The sequence below is a fragment of the Arachis hypogaea genome, chromosome 19 (genome assembly GCF_003086295.3).
Source record: "Arachis hypogaea cultivar Tifrunner chromosome 19, arahy.Tifrunner.gnm2.J5K5, whole genome shotgun sequence".
NCBI lineage: Eukaryota > Viridiplantae > Streptophyta > Magnoliopsida > Fabales > Fabaceae > Arachis > Arachis hypogaea.
The window spans coordinates 11923295-11944574 of record NC_092054.1 but is presented as its reverse complement, the minus strand read 5'-3'; the positions used below and the strand labels follow the sequence as shown (position 1 = coordinate 11944574).

General features: G+C 38.0%; 2 protein-coding genes and 1 non-coding gene across 3 annotated transcripts; all 3 read left to right on the top strand.

Moving 5' to 3' along the window:
- Positions 1-5267: 5267 nt before the first annotated feature.
- On the top strand, positions 5268-5373 carry LOC112780234 (small nucleolar RNA R71). The gene has a single exon (XR_003191086.1). It is a non-coding gene; the product is annotated as a small nucleolar RNA R71 (small nucleolar RNA).
- A 2178-nt stretch (positions 5374-7551) lies between these two features.
- Positions 7552-18800, top strand: LOC140182137 (uncharacterized). The gene is made up of 7 exons (XM_072228258.1): positions 7552-10438; positions 10535-11938; positions 12002-12207; positions 15647-15714; positions 16895-17333; positions 18378-18437; positions 18537-18800. The coding sequence occupies exons 1-7, from the start codon at positions 7552-7554 to the stop codon at positions 18798-18800; spliced, it is 5328 nt and encodes a 1775-aa protein (XP_072084359.1).
- LOC112777903 (protein FAR1-RELATED SEQUENCE 5-like) lies at positions 18797-21065 on the top strand. The gene is made up of 8 exons (XM_025822283.1): positions 18797-19272; positions 19371-19490; positions 19562-19764; positions 19894-20110; positions 20221-20375; positions 20421-20547; positions 20635-20854; positions 20952-21065. The coding sequence occupies exons 1-8, from the start codon at positions 18797-18799 to the stop codon at positions 21063-21065; spliced, it is 1632 nt and encodes a 543-aa protein (XP_025678068.1).
- The last annotated feature ends 215 nt before the right edge of the window (positions 21066-21280 follow it).

Sequence of the window (21280 nt, the reverse complement as noted above, 5' to 3'; positions counted from 1 at the left end):
TTCTTTTTCTTTCTTTTTATTTGTTTTTCTTTCTTCCAAGGATTTTTATTTGTTAAGATTCATAGACAGCATCCTAGTTTACACTAAAAATGGGGACAATCTATCCTTTTATTCATTACAAGTGAGCTACTACATAATCAGCATATATACCACCACTCAATGTTATTTTACTTCTTGCTAAAAAGGAACTCTTCCACTTCTTGTTCAACCATTTCTTTTATTTGAATTGAAAAGACTCAGGGGACAAAAAAAGCATTTAAACTAGTGAAAGTGAAAACACACAAACCTAGGCTAGCACACTTATTGCAAAATTAAACACACGGAATGCAAAATGACTTAAACTAAAAGTTGACCATTAACTAAAACAGACATGTTCTTTCTTTATTGAATAGAATAACCAAGGAGCAAGTCCACCTTTCATTTTTTATCTTGTTTGTCTTTCTTCTTCTTCTCGCTTGCTTGCTTACTAGTTTCTCCCTTACCTTTTCCCTTTAGCTTTATCCAGAATCTAGCTTTCTTCATTGTCTCTTCCACTCTGTCTTCAAGGCGTATTGCTTTGTCTACTTCTATGTCACTTTTTTCCTTGAAGTATTGATCATAAATTGGAAAAGCTGGGTCCATATTATGTAGATGTTTCGTAATGTAGTTGAGCTTGATCTGAGAATTTATGTTGTAATTAGCTTGAACTTCATACCTTGCATCCTGAAGAGTCGTGAACTCCTTGAAAGCTCTCATATTATCAACTTGAAGTTGGCCCAGCTGGTTGAAAGCTCCTTGACATTGTGAAGCTTGTTCTCTTTGTATAACTAGAGATCTTGACTCATAATCTCTCTGTTGACTCATCATTCTCAACTGAAGCTCCTCTTGTCTCTGTTGAGCTCTCATGTACTGTGAATGGAATTCTTCTTGTTTCACTTGAACTCTCATGTACTGTTCGGATAGCCTTTCAATTGCTTCTTGCATCCTGCCCATGTCCATGTTGGTTTGTGGTTGAATTGTTGCTCTTCTTCTTGTTCTTCTTGTTGTTCTTCTTCCTCCTATGGTTCCTTTCTCCTTCTCCTCCTTGGTGGTTTTCGACTTTATTGTGCCTCTATAACATTCATCATCCTTTTGAGAGTCATAGGCATGCCTGGATGCAGCCATGTTGGGTTTGCATCCTCCAGTGGCACTCTGGCCTTCATGCATAACCTCATAATGGTGCTTGGGTAATATAGCCAGGCTTCAGCAGCATTTTTTTCTGAGATCTTTTGAATATCATTTGCAATGATCTCATGAACCTTTACCTCTCCTCCCACTATTATACAGTGTAGCATGACAGCCCTTTGCTTGTTAACTTCTGAGGTGTTCACTGTGCCCAGAATTGATCTCTTTATAAGTTCATACCAACATTTTGCTTCAGGAGTGAGATCTCCCCTTAGGTACTTGTGCCCTCCTTCATTGTCTCTCTCAGAGTCAGTATTAATCACACAGATATCACTAGAGATTTCATCATAATCTGGGTTCCCGTTCACTCTTTATTGGTACCCTGGCTCATCAAAATGTGCTGGCCTTAGTCCTAATACCTTCATAATGGTCTTCGGGCTAAAGTCTACTTCCACACCCCGTACAAAACTCTTGTATGTTGGTGCTTCGGTCATATCCAGCCTTGTAGTGTTAGCATAGAACTCCCTTATGATGTTTGTATTAATCCTGGTGATTGGTGAGGTCAGCTCTTCCCATTTCCTCTTTCTAATCTTGGCTTTTATTTCTGGGCATCCATCCTCAGGCAACAGGAAAGGGATTTCTGGATATATCTTTTTGTCATTCATCCACCTAAGTTGTATTTGGCAGAACCATGATCTGAACTTCCATCGATCATAGTCGTTTTCAACTCCCTCAGTAACAGGTTCCTTTCCTCTCTTTCTTTTGGAACTTGAAGAAGATGCCATACTTTCCTTGATGGTTAGCCGAGTAGGGGTTGAAGGTTTATGAAGAGGGGAGGTTGGTGTGATTCACTCTCGGTGGAAAAATGTTTGAAGGTAAGGTAGTATTATGGAAGCAAATGAGCAAGGATGCTTTGTTGCACAAATAACACGGTTTCTGGGTCTTGGTTCTAGAGAACACAAGAGCCGACTTTGTTTAGAGTACAAGAAGTATGAACATTTTAGTTCATATGCATGGTCCAAGTGAAGCCATTTATAGTAAGCTTTAATGAAGAATGGATGGTTAGGATTCCTTGGGACAGGTTATGAATGAAGGGTTTGCATGTAAAGATGAATGAGGACAAAAGTTGCCTCTTCATTAGGCATGTGGGGTCGGTCTCCTAAGGGCTTCTTCCAAAGATGTGCAGAATTTTATCCTTACGAAGCAACCTTCCAAGCCATGTGATCTCATTTTGTCTTCATGCTAGCTTTATCCTTCCTTGTCTTGTCCCTTTCATTAAATAGTTCTCTGCTCACCTAACCATCATAACAAGACAAAAGAAGTAAGTACTAACAAGTGGCAGCAAGAAAACAATTAATATTTAAAGCTAAAAATTTGGCTAGCATTCCTTATACTTGTTTAACCAACCATGACTCCTTTTGGTGCTCTTATATATAGTCTTGGAAGACACCAAACACTTTGGTTATATGGTTCAAAGTGTTACTTCCTCCAAGTATTGTCATTGAGATCTCAACGGGATTAGTGTCACTTTTGGTTAAACCATCATGATAAACACTTTATTTTTCTATTTCTAAACATGAATTAAAAATTATATAACATGGCTGCACTTTCATGACTTTCAAAACTCAAAAGAACTTTGACTCTTACACCTTGTTCTTGCAATATATAGAACGCCAAACTTAATGTTTGACTATATATTCCAAGAAACACATGTCAACATGGCAATATGATCATCATTTTTGAAAGGTGTCTTAGTGTGTCTGTAGGCACACCAAACTTAGAATTGGATCATATGCTTCACAATGTCATGGATAGTTGTCAATGTTGTCTATGAGAGCTTGAATTCATGTTAGAGTAACAATTATTATTCATACTGAAGTATTAAAGACAAGGAAAATAAATCATGGGCTACCTCCCATGGAGCGCTTCTTTAGCGTCATTAGCTTGACGGTTGGTTTACTGTTAGGACAGATTGTAATGCCTCAAATCTTCTCCCCTCACAGTGAAGCTTTCTCCACTTGATTCCTTGATGATTTCTACATGTTCCAAGGAAAGGACCTTTTTGACTGTGAACACTTGGGGTAACTGAGATGGAAGTGTCGGAACCTGCGTTGAGATTAATGGATGGTGGGCTGATATCACCTTGTTTCCAGGGGAAAAATCTTCTGTAGGAATTTTCTTATTTCTCCATCCTCTTGGCAATTTCTTCACAACCCTTTTCTCTTCTTCCATTAGTGCTCTAGTGATTATTGTGTCAGGGGGTCCCTTGTTAGATGCTCTTCCCAACTCTTGTGGCCTAATTTCTTTCTTTAGTTCTCTTGGTTGCTGTATCTCTTAAATTTCTTGCTTGTTCACCACAGACTGTTTCAGTGGTTCAGCTGCTGATTTATTGTTGCTTTCCTTTGTGCACATGTTGCTGTGATCATCCTTTGACTCTTTAGGTTCTGGCTCAGACTCAAATGTAGGTTTAAAAACATGAAAGGTGAGATGTTCATTATGTATTCTCAGGATTAACTCTCCTTGTTCCACATCTATCAGTACCCTAGCAGTGGCTAGAAATGGTCTCCCCATAATAATGGGATGGAGGTAACTTTCCTCCATGTCCAGAACAACAAAGTCAGTGGGGAGGAAGTAGTTTCCTACTTTTACCAATACACTTTTGACTACTCCTTCGGCCTGCTTCTAAGTTTTATCTGCCAATTGGATGATTACATCCGTGGATCTCAGCTCATTGATTTGCAACTTCTTCATAAGAGATAGAGGCATCACATTTATGCTAGCTCCTAAGTCACAAAATCCTCTGTCAATTTTTGTCTCTCCTATGGCACATGGAATATGAAAGCTTCCTGGATCTTTTTTCTTCATGAGTACGTCCTTCTTAATGAGGGCACTACATTCCTTATTCATTGTCACTGTTTGTCCCCCTTTTAAGGTTCCTTTCTTGGTCAGCAGCTCTTTCATGCACTTGATGTATATGGGCATCTGTTGGAGAATTTTGATGAAGGGAATGTTGACACTGAGAGATGCAAACATGTCTAGGAATCTTAAAATATGACCTTTCTTTTTCATCTCCCTTGAGTCTCTGAGGAAATGGTGCCTTTGGCACATAAGGTTTTGGAGTTTCCTTCCTTGTTGATTCTTTCCTTTGTACAGATCCAATTTCTTATTCCTTTTTCTCCAAGTTGCTCTGGGAGCTTCCTTGGTTGTGCTCTGTTGGTTTGCTGGCATCTCCTTCCTGAATTTTTTCATTTGCAAGGGTAACTGCCTTACACTCTTCCCATTTCACCTTCTTCATTTTTCCTCTTGGATTTTTTTCTGTGTCACTTAGGAAACTATCAGTGGACTTTGGAGTCTACTGTGAAAGATGTCCTACCTAAGATTCAAGATTCTTAAGAATCTCTCCTCGGCTCTTTATACCACCTCTCACTTCTTTCCTGAATTTTTTCATGTCTTCAGACTCCTTGGAAAGGTTTGCAAGCATTGCTTCCATTTTAGCCATTCTGTCCTCATCATGTGGTGATGGTTGGTTGAAATTGGGGTGTTGAGAGTGGTTGTTGTGACTTTGGTATGGTGGTTGTGAATAAGTGTTTTGTATGGTCTGGTATGGTTTTTGGTTGGAGTTTTGGTGAGTGGAGTGGATTATGGGGTCAGTGGTCTTGGCCTTAGTTTTGTTGGTTCCCCCACCCAAAGTTTGGGTGGTTCCTCCAACCAGAGTTATAGGTTTTAGAATATGGATCATTATCTTGCTTGGATGAGTTTCCAAGGTAATTAGCTTCCTCCCAGTTAACTCCTTCTTCTGTCTCCAACTCTCCTTGAGGTGATGGTTGAGTGTGGATAGCTGCAGCCTGATTCTTCTCCATTTGCTTGGTCAATTCAGCCAGTTGCTTGGTGATCATCTTATTCTGGGCCAGGATTGCATCCATATGGTTTAATTCCAAGACTCCCTTGTTGTTGCTTCTGTCCAAGGCATAAAAATACTCATTGTCAGCCAATGTCTCTATAACATCAATGGCTTCTTCAATGGTCTTCTTCTTGTTTAAGGAACCTCCAGATGAGTGGTCTACAGCTTTCCTTGATTCACAATTCAGCCCTTCATAAAAGATATGAAGTTGCACCCACTCATTAAACATATCAGGGGCATTTCCTTGTCAAATCTTTGAATCTCTCCCATGCTTCATAGAGAGTCTCACCATCCTATTATCTGAATGTCTGCACCTCAGTTCTTAGCCTGTTTACTTTTTGTGGAGGGTAGAACCTTGTTAAGAATCTATTCATTACATCTTCCCAGGTTGTCAAGCTTTCCTTGGGAAATGATTCTAGTCATTTTGATGCTTTGTCCCTCAAAGAAAATGGAAACAGTAGCAATCTATAGGTGTCAGGATGAACACCATTAGATTTAACTGTGTCACATATCCTTTGAAATTTAGTGAGATACTCATTAGGGTCCTCTTGGGCACTTCCTCTAAAATAACAGTTGTTTTGCACAAGAGTTATGAGCCGAGGCTTCAATTTGAAATTATTAGCATGGATAGTTGGCTTTTGAATGCTGCTACCACAATTTCCTAGATTTGGATTGATGAAAGATCCCAGAACTTTCCTCTCTTGTCCAGCAGGGTTGGCTGCACCTCTTCTGGCATGATTATTCACCTCTCCTTCATGATTGTTTTCTATATCGTCCTCCATGGTTATATCCAAGTCTTCCTCCTCTTCTTCTGCACCAACAACCCTCTTTCCTCTTGCTTCCCTCCTTAATCTCAGGAAGGTTCTTTCCGGTTCACTATCAAAGGAAGCTGAAACCTCTCTTCTACCTGTCATACAAGTACCACAACAAGCAGTAACCAGCAAGTGAAGAATTTCACAATTAATGAAAAAGTGTGGTTAGAGCAATCGAGGCAATTAATCAAACAGTTAATGAGTTAGTGAGTTAGTTTTGCTGGAAAGTAAAGAAGTAAGAGAAATTAAAGAGAAACAACTAACATTGAAGAAAATGAAAATGAACAGCTGAAATTAAAATTCAATTAATCAAAAGAAATGAAAATTGCTCAATCTAGTTATCCTCTAATTTAGTAATTATCAATACAAAACAAATCCCCAGCAACGGCGCCATAAACTTGATTCACCCGGAAACTGTCTCTCAACAATTTTGATACGAGCCCTATGGAACAAACTGAGAACTATCATATGCCAATTGGTCCAATTACAAGAGCAACAACTAAGAGAATAAAAGAAGGTTTTGCAAACATGGCTAAATCATGTGTTCAGGAGATGCATCAAGAATTGGGCAAAACAATGATTAACGATTATCAAAAGCCACACGTCTTACTATTTTACAAGATGCATTGAAGACTCTCATTAGTCAAGATGAATTAAAAGAGACATCACTTTCTTAGAATTTATTCTATGTTTATTTTATTTTTGTTATTTGTTTGTTTTAGGCCCAATTATGATTTGGCCCATATTTTATTCTAGTGAACTTATGAGTTAGGGATTTAAATTTAAGAGGTATAAAAACCCTCTAAACCCTGGTAGCCATTTTTTTTTAATTTTGATGAATGAAATTTTCTTTGAGTTTCTTTGAGAAACTTGGGTGTGAACAGGTGAGGTAGAGTGATTCCCTTAACTGTTGCATCAGGAAATCAAATTGAGGTAGAGGAGTCCCTTTCTTTGATCTTCCATCTTATCCTGGGTTACGTTCCGTATCATTTGGTATCAGATTTCAGGTATTAGATTAATTTTCATTAGTCTACATTCATCCTTTCTGTGTTCTACATAAACTTAAAAAAAAAAAAATTCCAGCCACGCATAGTCACTTTATCCTTCCGTCTGTGTTCATCGTTATTCTTTTTATCCTTCCCTTGAGTACCAAAAAAAAAAAAAATTTCCATCCACGCATAGTCACTTTATCCTTCCGTCTGTGTTCATCGTTATTCTTTTTGTCATTCCCTTGAGTACCCAAAAAAAAAAAAGAGTACATACTTGAGAGTACATACTTTGAAGTTTACACAGTAGCACTCAAGCAAAAAAAAAAAAAACAAAAACAAAACAAAACAAAGCAACAATCTCAAAAAAAAAAAAATCATTACGTACGTTATTATTATTATTCTTATTCTTATTCTTATTATTTTTTTTTATTCTGATCTTTTGTCTTTTGTGTCTTTGTCCCTTTTATTATTCTATCCATCTTTTCCTCTTATCGTTGTGTCGGATTTTCTCTATCTTTTATTTTTATTTGCTTTCTAAAGTGCAACAGTCAAAGAGATTCAAGAGTGGTAAAAGGCAAGAGTGGTAAGTTCAATAGAGGGTAAAAGCCAATTTTGAGAATAAACACGAGTGTCCATCTTTGAGTGAAACACGTGAGCGAGTGCTTGTGAGGTTCTTTTATAATATTTTTGTTACAGGTTCATTGTTATGGCAGCTCATTCTGAAGATACTGTAGTTGACATGGAGTTGATGCAAAGGGCCATTCAACACTTAACTAATCGCTTGACTGAATTGGAAGCATGGAAGCAAGAGGTGACACAGGCACTATCCAAGATTGCTAAACAAGGACCTTTCCGGAATCGGCGTCAGAATCATGTACCTTCTGATGATGACTCTAATGGGGTTATAACACCTCGACATAAAAGTCAAGATAGCAATATCAACGCCATCAAGATGCAAATACCACCATTCAAAGGGAGAAATGATCCTGAAGTTTATTTGGAGTGGAAACGTAAGGTGGAAAGAATTTTTGCTTGCCATAATTACTCTGAGGAAAAGAAGGTTCGTTTGGTAGCAGTTGCATTCTCTGACTATGCCTTGCTTTGGTGGGATGAACTAGTGAAGACACGACGGCGGAATGATGATCACCCTATAGAGTCTTGGGATCTTATGAAGCGCCTCATGAAGAAACGATTTGTGCCTTCGTACTACTACAGGGAAGTGCATCAGAAGTTACATCGACTGACTCAAGGCTCCAAGTCCGTTGAAGACTACCATAAGGAAATGGAAATGCTTATGATTACTGCCAACATAGAAGAGGACACTGAGGTTACTATGGCACGATTTGTGGGTGGTTTGAATAGAGCAATTGCTGATGTGGTGGAGTTACATCATTATGTGGAGATAGATGATTTGGTCAGTATGGCAATGAAGGTGGAGAGGCAACAACAAAGAAGAGCACCAAGAGGATTATCGCATGCTAATCCAAAGTGGGAGTCTCGTAGTGCTGACACAACAAAGACTAAGGGTGTTGAATCCAATGCATTGCTTGATGCTACGAAGAAGAAAGGTAATTCTAACTCTTCTTCTGCTACTTCTAGACATCGAGATATTAAATGCTTCAAGTGTCATGGTATGGGTCATTATGCTAGTGATTGCCCAAATAGGAGATTGATGGTTATTAGAGGAGATGATATTGTGTCTGATTCTGATCGTGGTGATGACTCTGATCATAATAGCATGCCATCCTTGGAGGATTGTTCTGATGGTGATGTTGAGTATGCAGTCCATGGTGAATCTCTTGTTGTTAGACGTGCTTTGAATTTACAGGTGAAAGAAGAAAGTCTAGAGCAACGCCACAATCTTTTTCACACTAGATGCTTGGTGGGTGGAAAAGTGTGTAGTTTAATTATTGATGGCGGGAGTTGGACTAATGTGGCTAGTACACTTATGGTGGAGAAATTGGGTTTGACATGTGTTCGACATCCTAAACCATATACGTTGCAGTGGTTGAATGACAGTGGAGAGATCAAGGTTGACAAACAGGTGACAATTGCATTCTCTGTTGGCAAGTATGTTGATGAGGCATTGTGTGATGTGGTGCCAATGCAAGCTTGTCATTTATTATTGGGGCGACCTTGGCAGTTCGACCGTCGAGCATTTCATGATGGTTATACAAATCGATTCTCCTTTGATTTTAATGGTCGCAAGATCACTCTTGCTCCTTTATCACCTAAGGAGGTTTACCTTGACCAGTTGAAACTTCAACAGGATACCAAGGGGAACATGGGATGCGAGATAACAGAAAAATCTGAGAGAAAAGAGGCTATGAGTGAAAAGAATATAGCAAAAGGCCCAAAGGTGAGTGAAAAGAAAGAAAAGAGTCCATGTCATGAGAGTAGTACAAATACAAAAAAAATTAAGAAAGTTGAGAGCAAATTGTGTTTCTTTGCAAAAGAGAGAGATTTAAAGAGTGCTTTCATAAGCAAGAAAGCTTTGTTTATGGTTCGGTTTAGGAATACTTTATTCTCTGACACTGACCTTAACCCAAATTTGCCAAATAGCTTTGTCTCTTTGTTGCAGGCATTTGCCGATGTCTTCCCTACTGACGTACCACGTGGTTTGCCTCCATTACGTGGGATTGAGCACCAAATTGATTTTATTCCTGGTGCTAGCATTCCTAATAGACCAGCCTATAGGAGTAATCCTGAAGAGACAAAGGAACTTCAAAGGCAAGTAGAGGAGTTATTAGCCAAAGGTCACATCCGGGAGAGTATGAGTCCATGTGCTGTACCAGTTTTGTTGGTTCCAAAGAAGGATGGTACTTGGCGAATGTGTGTGGATTGTCGCACAGTCAATAAAATTACGGTAAAGTATCGTTATCCTATCCCTAGGTTAGATGACATGCTTGATGAGTTATATGGTGCATGCATATTCACTAAAATTGATTTAAAAAGTGGGTATCATCAAATTAGAATGAACCCAGGGGATGAATGGAAAACTGCATTTAAAACAAAACATGGGTTATATGAGTGGTTAGTAATGCCTTTTGGGTTAACTAATGCCCCTAGTACTTTTATGCGTCTGATGAACCATGTTTTGCGAGACTTTTTGGGTAAATTTGTTGTTGTTTATTTTGATGATATTCTCATTTATAGCACTTGTTTGGATGACCACTTGTTACATGTTTCAGCTGTTTTGGAAGTGCTTCGACAAGAGAAATTATATGCTAATCTTAAAAAGTGCACTTTTTGTATTGATCGAGTTATATTTCTTGGTTTTGTTGTGAGTGCGAGTGGAATTGAAGTTGATGAGGAAAAGGTAAAGGCTATTCGTGAATGGCCAACGCCTAAGAATGCTTCTGAGGTACGAAGTTTTCATGGGTTAGCTGGGTTTTATAGAAGATTTGTGAAAAACTTTTCTACCATTGCTGCGCCTCTCACAGAGGTCATAAAAAAGGATGTTGGATTTAAATGGGAAAGGGAACAAGATATTGCATTTCATACCCTAAAAGACTGTTTGTGTTCTGCTCCTATTCTTGTTTTACCTAACTTTGATAAAACCTTTGAAATTGAATGTGATGCTTCTGGGATTGGTATAGGTGCTGTTTTAATGCAGGAAAAATGAGCCATTGCCTTCTTCAGTGAAAAGTTGAATTTAGCTCAGCGTAAATATTCAACATATGACAAAGAATTATATGCTTTGGTTCGGGCTTTAGAGGTTTGGCAACACTACCTCTTACCTAAGGAGTTTGTGATTCACACGGATCATGAATCTTTGAAGCACTTAAAAGGACAAGGTAAGCTTGATAAAAGACATGCTAAATGGGTGGAATTTATTGAAACATTTCCCTATGTTATTGCCTTTAAACAAGGTAAAGATAATGTCGTTGCTGATGCTTTATCTCGGAGGTATGCTTTGATTACTACACTTACCTCTAAGTTATTGGGCTTTGAGTTTTTAAAGGAGTTGTATGTCACTGATTCTGACTTTTCTGCTATTTATGCCTCTTGTGAACATAGTGCATTTAACAAATTTTATAGACATGAAGGTTTTCTGTTTCGTGGTAATAGAATTTGTGTGCCTGCTTGTTCTATGAGGGACTTACTTGTTCTTGAATCACATAATGGGGGTTTGATGGGTCATTTTGGTGTGCATAAGACATTGGATGTATTATCTGAACATTTTTACTGGCCCCGCATGCGTAGAGATGTTGAAAAATTTTGTGCTAAATGTGTTGCATGTAAACAGGCTAAATCTAAGTCTTTACCACATGGTTTGTATGCCCCTTTACCTGTTCCTATGCATCCGTGGGTTGATATCTCTATGGATTTTGTTCTTGGTTTGCCTCGAACAAGAAAAGGTCGAGATAGCATTTTTGTTGTGGTAGACAGATTTAGTAAAATGGCTCATTTTATTGCATGCCATAAAACTGATGATGCGACAAATATTGCTGATCTATTCTTTCGAGAGGTTGTGCGTTTGCATGGTGTTCCCCAAACTATTGTTTCTGATCGTGACGTCAAATTTTTGAGTCATTTTTGGAAAGTTTTATGGGGTAAATTAGGCACAAAATTATTATACTCTACTACTTGTCATCCTCAAACTGATGGTCAAACTGAAGTAGTAAATAGAACATTAGGGACCTTATTACGTGCTGTTGTTGGTAAGAATTTGAAAACTTGGGAAGATTGTTTACCTTTTATTGAGTTTGCTTATAATAGAACTACTCATTCTTCTGCTGGGTTTTCTCCTTTTGAACTTGTTTATGGTTTTAATCCTTTAACTGTTTTGGACTTATTACCTTTGCCTTTGAGTGATATTGTTAGCTTGGATGCAGAAGGTAAAGCTGAAAAGGTTAAAGCAATGCACTTGAAAGCACGTGAATCGCTTGAACAGAAAAATAAGTTGATAGCCCAACGGGTGAATAAAGGTCGAAGACAACTTATCTTTGAACCTGGTGACTGGGTATGGGTTCATTTGAGAAAAGAGAGATTTCCTACTCAAAGAAAATCCAAGTTAGACCCTAGGGGTGATGGTCCATTTCAAGTGCTCGAAAGGGTCAATGACAATGCTTACAAGATTGACCTTCCAGGTGAGTATAATGTATCCGCTACTTTTAATGTCTCTGACCTATCTCCTTTTGCTTGTGATGCAGATTCGAGGACAAATCTTTTTCAGGAAGGAGGGAATGATACGAGCCCTATGGAACAAACTGAGAACTGTCATATGCCAATTGGTCCAATTACAAGAGCAACAACTAAGAGAATAAAAGAAGGTTTTGCAAACATGGCTAAATCATGTGTTCAGGAGATGCATCAAGAATTGGGCAAAACAATGATTAACGATTATCAAAAGCCACACGTCTTACTATTTTACAAGATGCATTGAAGACTCTCATTAGTCAAGATGAATTAAAAGAGACATCACTTTCTTAGAATTTATTCTATGTTTATTTTATTTTTGTTATTTGTTTGTTTTAGGCCCAATTATGATTTGGCCCATATTTTATTCTAGTGAACTTATGAGTTAGGGATTTAAATTTAAGAGGTATAAAAACCCTCTAAACCCTGGTAGCCATTTTTTTTAATTTTGATGAATGAAATTTTCTTTGAGTTTCTTTGAGAAACTTGGGTGTGAACAGGTGAGGTAGAGTGATTCCCTTAACTGTTGCATCAGGAAATCAAATTGAGGTAGAGGAGTCCCTTTCTTTGATCTTCCATCTTATCCTGGGTTACGTTCCGTATCAAATTTTCTACCGGCAAGTGCACCGGTTTGTCGTCAAGTAAAAACTCACTATAGAGTGAGGTCGAATCCCACAGGGATTGGTTGGTTGATCAATGTTAATTGGAGAATTATGCTAGTTGAGCGAAATCAAATTTGGTTGAGAATTGCAGAATGTAAATTTGGCGGGAAACTTAAATTGCAAGAATTAAATGACAGAAGTTAAATTGCATGAAATTAAATGACAGAAACTTAAATTGCAAGAAATTAAATGGGAATGGAGGTTAAGTATGAAATTAAGGAAGCAGAATATAAAAGAATGGGTAGATTAGAGATGGGGAAGCTCATTGGGGTCAGGAGATGTGATAATTCTCTGGATCAAATTCATTTTCATCTCTTCCTCAATCAATGCATTCATTAATCTCCTTGGCAATCTTAAGTGATTAGATCCCAATTCCTTGGTAATCTAATCTCTCTAAGCATGAACAATTGCCCAATTCCTTGATTTAAGTGCTCATGGGAAGAGATAAAGTTTGGTCACTGATTATACCACACAAATTCATAGATCAAAGTATTGGTAGGATTACATGTCACTATATCCATCCAAACCCCAATTTAATCCAATGTGAGAAAGCAATTCTAGCATGATCTCCTCATTCCTCTTCTAAGGTTTCGAGGAGATCCAATTATGAATAGCTTCTTTCCCAAGACAACTATCCAATTGGATGAAGAACGAAAGCTTTCTAGCAAAATCAAGAGAAAAAAAGAAGAAGATGAATGAAAATTAATATTGATCCATTGAATTTACACAGAGCTCCCTAACAATGAAAAAGGTTTAGTTGTTCATAGCTCTCAAAATGGAAATTGCAATTTAAAGATACATTCTGGAAATTAAAATGAACTGAAAAGCAAAAAATGAGGTCCAAAGTAGAAAGTGAGTAAAGATGGTCCTTCTAACTTAAATTCTAAACTATTTATACACTTTCTTCCATTGATCTTCAATCTCTTAATTGGGCTTTTAGCCTTGATGGAATTGGGTTGAAATGGCTCCAATTGGTTTCCCTTGCTGTTGAGAAGAGATCTGTTTGAATTGCAAGTTCTGGTGCTTCAAGTTGGAGTCAACGTTTGATGGCCAACGTTGACTCAAACGCCATCCTTAAAAACCAGATAATTCTGCTGTCATTGGCGTTTGACTCAACGTTGGAGGGCCAACGTTCTGCTACCCACGCATACGCGTGCCTGACACGTTTACGTCCATGGGGTGAAAATGCTCATCCATGCGTGCGCGTGCTGCACGCGTGTGCGTGGATGCAAAAATATCATTTTCCAGTTTTAAACAAAGGTAGAAGAGTGTTGGCCTCAGCGTTAGACTGGCAACGTTCCCTCCAACATTGGCCTATCCACGCGTGCGCGTGCTGCACGCGTGCAAGTGGATTCTCAAAATTCAATCTGCGCGTATGCGCCATAGACGCGTGCGCGTCATTGCTAGTTTTCAAATCCAAATTTTTGAGATCACAATCGCGGACATTGGCCAAGGACGTTGGAGGTAGCGTTTGGGGTCCAACGTTACCCATCCACGCGTACGCGTCACCCACGCGTGCGCGTGGATTGCCAGAATTTCCAATCCACGCATATGCGTACAGCACGCATGCGCGTCGCTACAGGTTTTCAGAATTTCCAGAAAGCTCACTTGTTCACAACATTGGGGGTAACGTTGGATGTCCAATGCTCCCTCCAACGTGAGCATCAGCAAATTATGCAGACAATTGCTCTGCCTCCCCTTCAACGTTTGAGGCAACGTTAGTGGTCCAACTTGGCCACCAACGTTGCTTCTTCTTCATCTTTTCCGGGCTCCTTCTTCAACCTTCCTCCATGCTTTCTTTCACCTATCATCAACCAATACATGCATCAAAGCCTTGCTAAAGTCATGAAAATTCTCATCATTCTTAGCATACAAGTAATTATAGAATAATTCTCATGAAATTGCATCAAATTACTCATGATTGAATGAATCTAGGCATACATGAATTTCTAACCCAATTGCTTACTTAAAGCTCAAGAAAGTGCATAAAACTTATTAAAAACAAAGAAAAAGGATAGTGAAACTAGCCTAAGATGCCCTGGCATCAGGTATTACTTGATTCGACCCGGTGCACTTGCCGCTATTTTGTGGATTGTAAAATCCACATCACCAAGCCCTGTTCTTCTATGTTCTGATCTCCCCTAAATAGATAGATTTTCTATTTAGATGATGGAAATAACCATTGTTTGAATCTCAAGTAATTTTATTTGAGTAGCAAATTAAGAGATGAATAAATACAGAAAAGTGAGCACGCTTTAAATGCACAATTTTGGTGAGCAAAGTAAACTTAAAAAGATTATTATTAATATAAGATTATGCAAATATTGATTGTCAACGCCAGCATATCCTCACCTTCTAAATGAAAAATATGCATTATATTGATCTTAAATCGTAAGGTGAAGGAGACTCCCTTAAATTGTACTATGGCGACGACTTCGATGATAATAGTGAATGAGAGAATGAAGAGGCAGATTTAGAGTAGAGGACGCAATTTGTAGTTTCCATTTGCAAACCATGAGATCAATGAGGGGAGCGACAGATTGAAGAGGCAGAGCAAGAAATTGAGGAGGATGGAGAGGTGGTTTTACCATTTCAGAGCACTAAGAGCGAGAGTGGGGAACTGAGAATGAAAATGTGTGTTTGGATTTTGAGATCTAGTTGAGAATAGGCAACACTTTTTGTATGTTTTTCAAAAAATTAAATGCATTTATTAACATTTGAGTATAAATGTTACTTAATATTTAATTTTATGATAATTACTAACATTTTAATAAATATTACTAGGTAAATGTTACTAAAGGTCCAATATATAGTAGTGAAAGATGATTTTGGGTCTTTGGAAAATTATTGAACTTGAGAATGAGTTTAAAAAGAGGTACAGAATTTTCCACCTGCGAGGTGACACAGTACTAACCCTGCGAGAGATACATGCTGTTCTGCCTACGAGATAAGGAAAGTGATGGTGAATTTGTAAATGGTTGTATGATGATATGACAGGGTACTAACTCTGTGAGAGATACAGGCTATTCTGCCTGCGAGGTGTACAAAGCACTTAACTCTGTGAGGTGTGCAGGGCACTTAACTCTGTGAGGTATTCTCTGTCTGTGATGTATACAGGGCACTCACCTTGCGAGGCTATGCTATATAGCGAGTAAACAACAAAGAGGACAATGTCCAGATTAGCTACTAGATGTGTCGGGTTCTAGCAAAGTAACCGACACGTGAGCTCATGGCCAGTAGGACAGGTATGCATCATATGTATCTATGTGACATTGTTTGGGTGTGCATATTGTATTTAGTTTGCCTATGTAAGTATTTCTGTATAACTGCTAATTGCCATACTTGCTGTAATTGCTCTTGATTGTGTTTGAACTTTATTACTTGTGATTGTGATTTTTTGGTTCGGACTATGGTGGTTGGAGTAGTGGTTTGATTATACTTTGGGCAGAGGTCGTGACTGTTAATATTTTGGGCTAGAGGCCGAGGCTGTGTTTATGTTGGGCCGGAGATCATGATTGGTGAGTTTGGACTGATTGATCATTGGTATATATTGAATGTTATGTGATTCATCGAGAATGAAACCTTTTATAAAATTCAAGATATGCAATTGGATTTTCGGATTTATTTATATGTTGATATTTGAATAGATTCATAAAACGAACGATAATCACTGCAATTGAAATCAGTTTTCTTTATACATATCCTCTTATGACAATTCTTAAAAATCCCTTATTGAGAACCAGCAAAGACGATATTCTCAGCCTTTACAGATTTTTCTTTTCAAGATGCATAAAGAGTTTAAAAAATTCCTTTCGAACATATAATTGTATTTTATATTATTATATATACATTTATAGTTTTCTCTTGCCTTTATTATTATATTTATAAGAGGAATAAGAATTATAATAATTAATATGTAAGTATATATATTTATAAATTATTTGTATAAGAAGTTTTGTACGTGTGTGTGTGTGTATATATATATATATATATATAAAGATTGTAATTTAAATTGTGTTATATACGTATATTTGATTGAAATAAAAAATATTTTTGATTTTTTAAAGAACACAATTATACGATTTCGAGTTAAAGGTTCACATATTATTATTAAATGGGAAAGTAGGAGGAGACAATATACCTATTGTACAATACATACAATGGGGTTTAATTGAAATTAACGTTAAATTATGGGTAATTAATTAATTTTAATTTCTTTCTAATTTGAATTTTGAAACAAATTAGGATTACCATCAATTATAGAATCAGAAAAAGAAACTGCCTACATCAAGACGGCGTGAATTCAACTCTCTCCACTAATTCGAGAATCTCGCCGCCTCAGCCTTGCAAGATCACTGACTGCCGTCTGCCTCTCTTCCCACCGCCCTATTGTTCGAACTGCATCCAGGTGATTTGCGTGGTCTCTGCGTTAGCGCAGAAACCCAGACCTGTAGCAAGGAGTATTTGCAACCGAAAGACCATCTTCCCAATGGCCACATCTCAAGACGAACGCGTTTCAAGCGAGGGTCATCCTTCATGCACACCATCGGACAAAGATACATTAATGGAGTGCGATATCGTTGAACCCCTAGGCTGTGATATGTCTACCGTTGCAGTGGTTTCATCAGACCAACCTCAAAACATATCTGGCGAAGTCGTCGTCGACGTTGAGAAGTCGAATCAGGTGAGCAATTTTCATAAACAAATTCTGACATGGATGTTTAGTTTTCGAAAAATTCAGATTTTATGTCACATTGTAAATGAGGTGTTTGTTTTTATCATAAGAGCAGTATCCATATATGATGAATGAGTTGTTATTGAACCAAATGTGACATTGTTTTATATTGAATGGTATGATTATATCCATGCAGAATTTGAAATAATGAATTAATCATTTCATGCGTATATGGTTGTTTTTAAAGGTATGGTATACTTATGTGCAGCAAACATATTTTATACTTATTTTTTGTATATGAATGTATGCTGCCTGCATATTATATGGCATGTTTTATATGCTAACCATCCTATTATATTTGTATCTGTCATGCAGATGGCCATATATTTTATATAGATGTTGAAATAGCCTAAATTAGTTAGTTGATATGCATTGTAATGTATGGTATGCGTATATTGTTGCTACATGATGGTCATTCAATGAATTAAAAAAGTAAATATAAGGTGATGCATGGGTTGAGAAATAGGACTAAATTAAAGTGTATGGTACTTGGATTTCCTGCATGTTAATCATGACATGCTTATTTCAGTGCTTTGTAATGGCGTGGTATCTTTATATGATATCTGCATATATTTTTTTTATATGCTCACATGCTTTCTACTTATTATGTGGTTTATATGGATACGGGGTTTGTCTTGTTTATATGGTTGTGTTTTATATTGCATGGTAACCTTATATGAGTGTTTTGTACATATATGATACCTGCACATTATGCTTGCCGGCATGTTTTTTATTTATATATTTTATTTATATTTTTTATGTGTAGAAAAGATGTTTTGTAGCTAATTCTACATGATTGTCATTAAATGAAAAAAGAAGCAACTAAAGGGTAGTGCAGGCCCTTAAATAATAGATAAAATGAAATAAATAATTCTGTTGGCTTGATTTGTAGCTGTTGCTGTGTTTTTGGTGATTGTGTTTAAGATTTTATTTAAATGATTTTTTATAAGGATCTTTAACCTTTTGGTTACTTTGTTTGTTTTGGAATTATAGGCCATGCAGCTGTCAAATGTTACAGATGTTGGAAGTGAAGAGATGGAGCTTGGTGATGAGGTTTTGGAATCTAGTTTACTTTTGTGTAGTCATAATGTGCATGTTTGATTTGATAACTAATGGTAATTATGTTTTTTTTTGGACTAATATAAAATATAGTTACCAGATCATGGTTGCCTACAAGAAGACGAGATACCAAGAGTTAGAATGCGGTTTGCTCAGTTACATATGGCTCATGACTTTTATGTTACCTATGCAAAGAAAGTTGGATTTGCAACTAAGATAAGGACGACAATATTTGACAAGATCACAAAGGCTCCCGTTAACCAAGCTATACACTGTAATCGCGACGGTACCGCGAGTCTCGTGTTAAAGCACCAACGCGGAAGAATACGTTTTCAGCTACTGGGTGCAAGGCAATGATATATGTAAAGTTTGATAAAGCCATGCAAGACTGGGTTTTGTTCAAGGTTGACTTGACACACTCACACCCCTGTTCAGCGAGAAAGGCAGTGCACTACCATGAGTATAGGCAGCTGACCATGCATGCGAAGTGCGTGATCGAGAATAATGATGAGGCTGAGATTCGACCAAATAAGACATTCCTTGCTTTGTCAAATGAGGCTGGAGGCCCCTCTAACGTGGAATTCTCAGAGAAAGATTTAAGAAACTATATAATAGCCAGGCTCCGAACTAGCAACGTGAATGCGGATGTCAGGGAGATGATGAGCTACTTCATGAGAATGAAGGACATTAATTCGAACTTCTTTTACGCAGTGAAGTTGGACGAGGAGTGTAAATTTAAGAGTGCAGTATGGGTGGATGCAAGATGTAGGGTGTCGTATGAATACTACGGAGACGTTGTGTCAGTTGATAGCACCTACAGTACAAACAGGTATGAAGTAGTTCAATTGTTGTGGTGCGCACTTTATTTTTTTAAACTCTATCTAATCATGATTGGCATTTCTTATGTGTGGTTGGTTTTTCTGGTAGGCATGGATTACCGTTTGTGTCGTTCGTTGGGGTCAACCACCATGGCAAGTCAACCCTTCTCGGTTGTGCTTTACTGGGAATGAGAAAATCACAAGTTATGAGTGGGTCTTCAGCCAATGGGTGAAGTGCATGGGATCTGCTCCGCAGCGTATCATAACCGATCAATGTCAGTCCATTTTTTGTGCGATCAGGAATATATTACCCCGCCACCGATGGTGCATCTGGCATATTACGAAGAAGTTACCGAGTGAGCTTGGGGGTTACCGCCGGTACAGAGCTTTGTATGATGACCTCAATGACATCGTGTGGAACTTTCGGACTGAGAAGTCATTTGAGGATAACTGGGCAGAATTTATAGATGAGTACAAGTTACATAACAACACATGGCGGGTAGGTCTGTTAGTAAATGATTAATTCACGCGCTTTAATAGACAATTATTTAGTATCTGAATTGTTCTTATTTGTATTAATAAGTTTGGTGTAAGGTTTCTTTGCTAAAATTGAGATTCTTTATTTTCTGTAGACATGTATGATGAACGGTGCATGTGGGTCCCCATATACTTCAAGGGTGAATTTTGGGCAGCAATGAGGAGTACACAAAGGAGTGAGAGCATGCACGCATTCTACGGTGGATACTTACACTGTAAAACTAGCTTGGTTCAATTTGTTCACGAATATGACAATGTGCTTGGAGTCAAGGAGCAGAGGGAATTGGAGGATGATGCTGCAGACTCGAGGGGGTTATCCCTTGTGCAACGAGCTCGCCTATGGAGAAACAGTTTCAGCAAGAGTATACCACGAGCATGTTTATGGATGTTCAAACTGAGTTTGTGAAGAAGGCTAACTGCAGAGTTTCTGCAGTTGATGAACAGGGTCCATTGGTTTGCGTGAAGGTGGAAGAGGAGAAACTAGTCAACGATACTATTCTATGCGTTCCGTACGATGTTCACTTTGACCATTTCACACAGGAGGTTCGTTCTGAGTGCAATCTTTTTGAGAGTTCAGGTGTGTTATGTTGTCACTATCTTGAAGTTTTCCATTCGTATAAAGTGTACAAAGTACCTTTCTGTTATGTTCTTCCTCGATGCAGCAAGAAAATAAAGCGCAAGCATACGTATGTCAAAAGTAGCCATGATGTCAGTCGGTCGGATGAGAGTCATGTTAAATTCAGGGGACTGTGTGCACACTTCTATAATGTTGCTCAAGAGTTTGTCGGTGATGATGACGAAACAGCATTGTTGCATGTTGCTTTGGAATAAACAAGGGCCAAGTTGGCTGCGCACCGTGCCAAGAAGAGGTCCGAGAGCGTGTCAGAGACCCAGACCAACATTGGCTCACAGAGTTCGAACGATGTTGGTGTTGATGACATCCAAGGCCCATCGAAGGTCACCACAAAGGGCAGGCTAAAGAGTAAGAGGCTCGGTGCTGCCCTTGATAAGTCCTTCAAGAATTCAACTCGGAGAAAACAAAAGAATTCATCCCCGGTACATGTTTGCCTTAATCTCAACTTTGTATATTTATTTGGTATAGTACTATCCAAGAACATAACTGTTGGACTTTTTATTTTTTTATTTTTGGTAGGTGGTTCATCCGCACACATCTCAAGATGTAAACCATGGAACTGTTGCTGGCCTGAATGTTCCCGAACAAGCTGGTGGTTTCATGTCTTTGTTAAGCTCCTTCAACAAAAATTAGGATTAGTTGGACAAGGTTGTGATAGTGTATATTTTTTCATCTCTGTGTTTAAAGGGTTCATGTTAGTTTCAAGGTTTTAAGGCAGTTGTTGCGAAAGTCCATATGTTATTAATTGCAAGAACCCTTTTTCCATTTGTGAGAACGAACCACTTTACTATTTTTATTTCGTTTAGACTTAATGCATAACGAGTATATTTGATGGTTATTCTGTAATT

Excerpts from the sequence above, each read along its gene's own strand:
- LOC112777903 (XM_025822283.1), top strand. The coding sequence starts at position 18,797 with ATGATATATGTAAAGTTTGATAAAGCCATGCAAGACTGGGTTTTGTTC. Across the intron at positions 19,765-19,893 it reads TAACAACACATGGCGGGTAG|ACATGTATGATGAACGGTGC; the intron begins GTCTGTTAGTAA and ends TATTTTCTGTAG. Across the intron at positions 20,111-20,220 it reads GATGCTGCAGACTCGAGGGG|AGTTTCTGCAGTTGATGAAC; the intron begins GTTATCCCTTGT and ends GGCTAACTGCAG.
- LOC140182137 (XM_072228258.1), top strand. The coding sequence starts at position 7,552 with ATGGCAGCTCATTCTGAAGATACTGTAGTTGACATGGAGTTGATGCAA. Across the intron at positions 10,439-10,534 it reads ATGTGATGCTTCTGGGATTG|AATTATATGCTTTGGTTCGG; the intron begins GTATAGGTGCTG and ends CATATGACAAAG. Across the intron at positions 15,715-16,894 it reads AAAGCACTTAACTCTGTGAG|GATTACCATCAATTATAGAA; the intron begins GTGTGCAGGGCA and ends GAAACAAATTAG.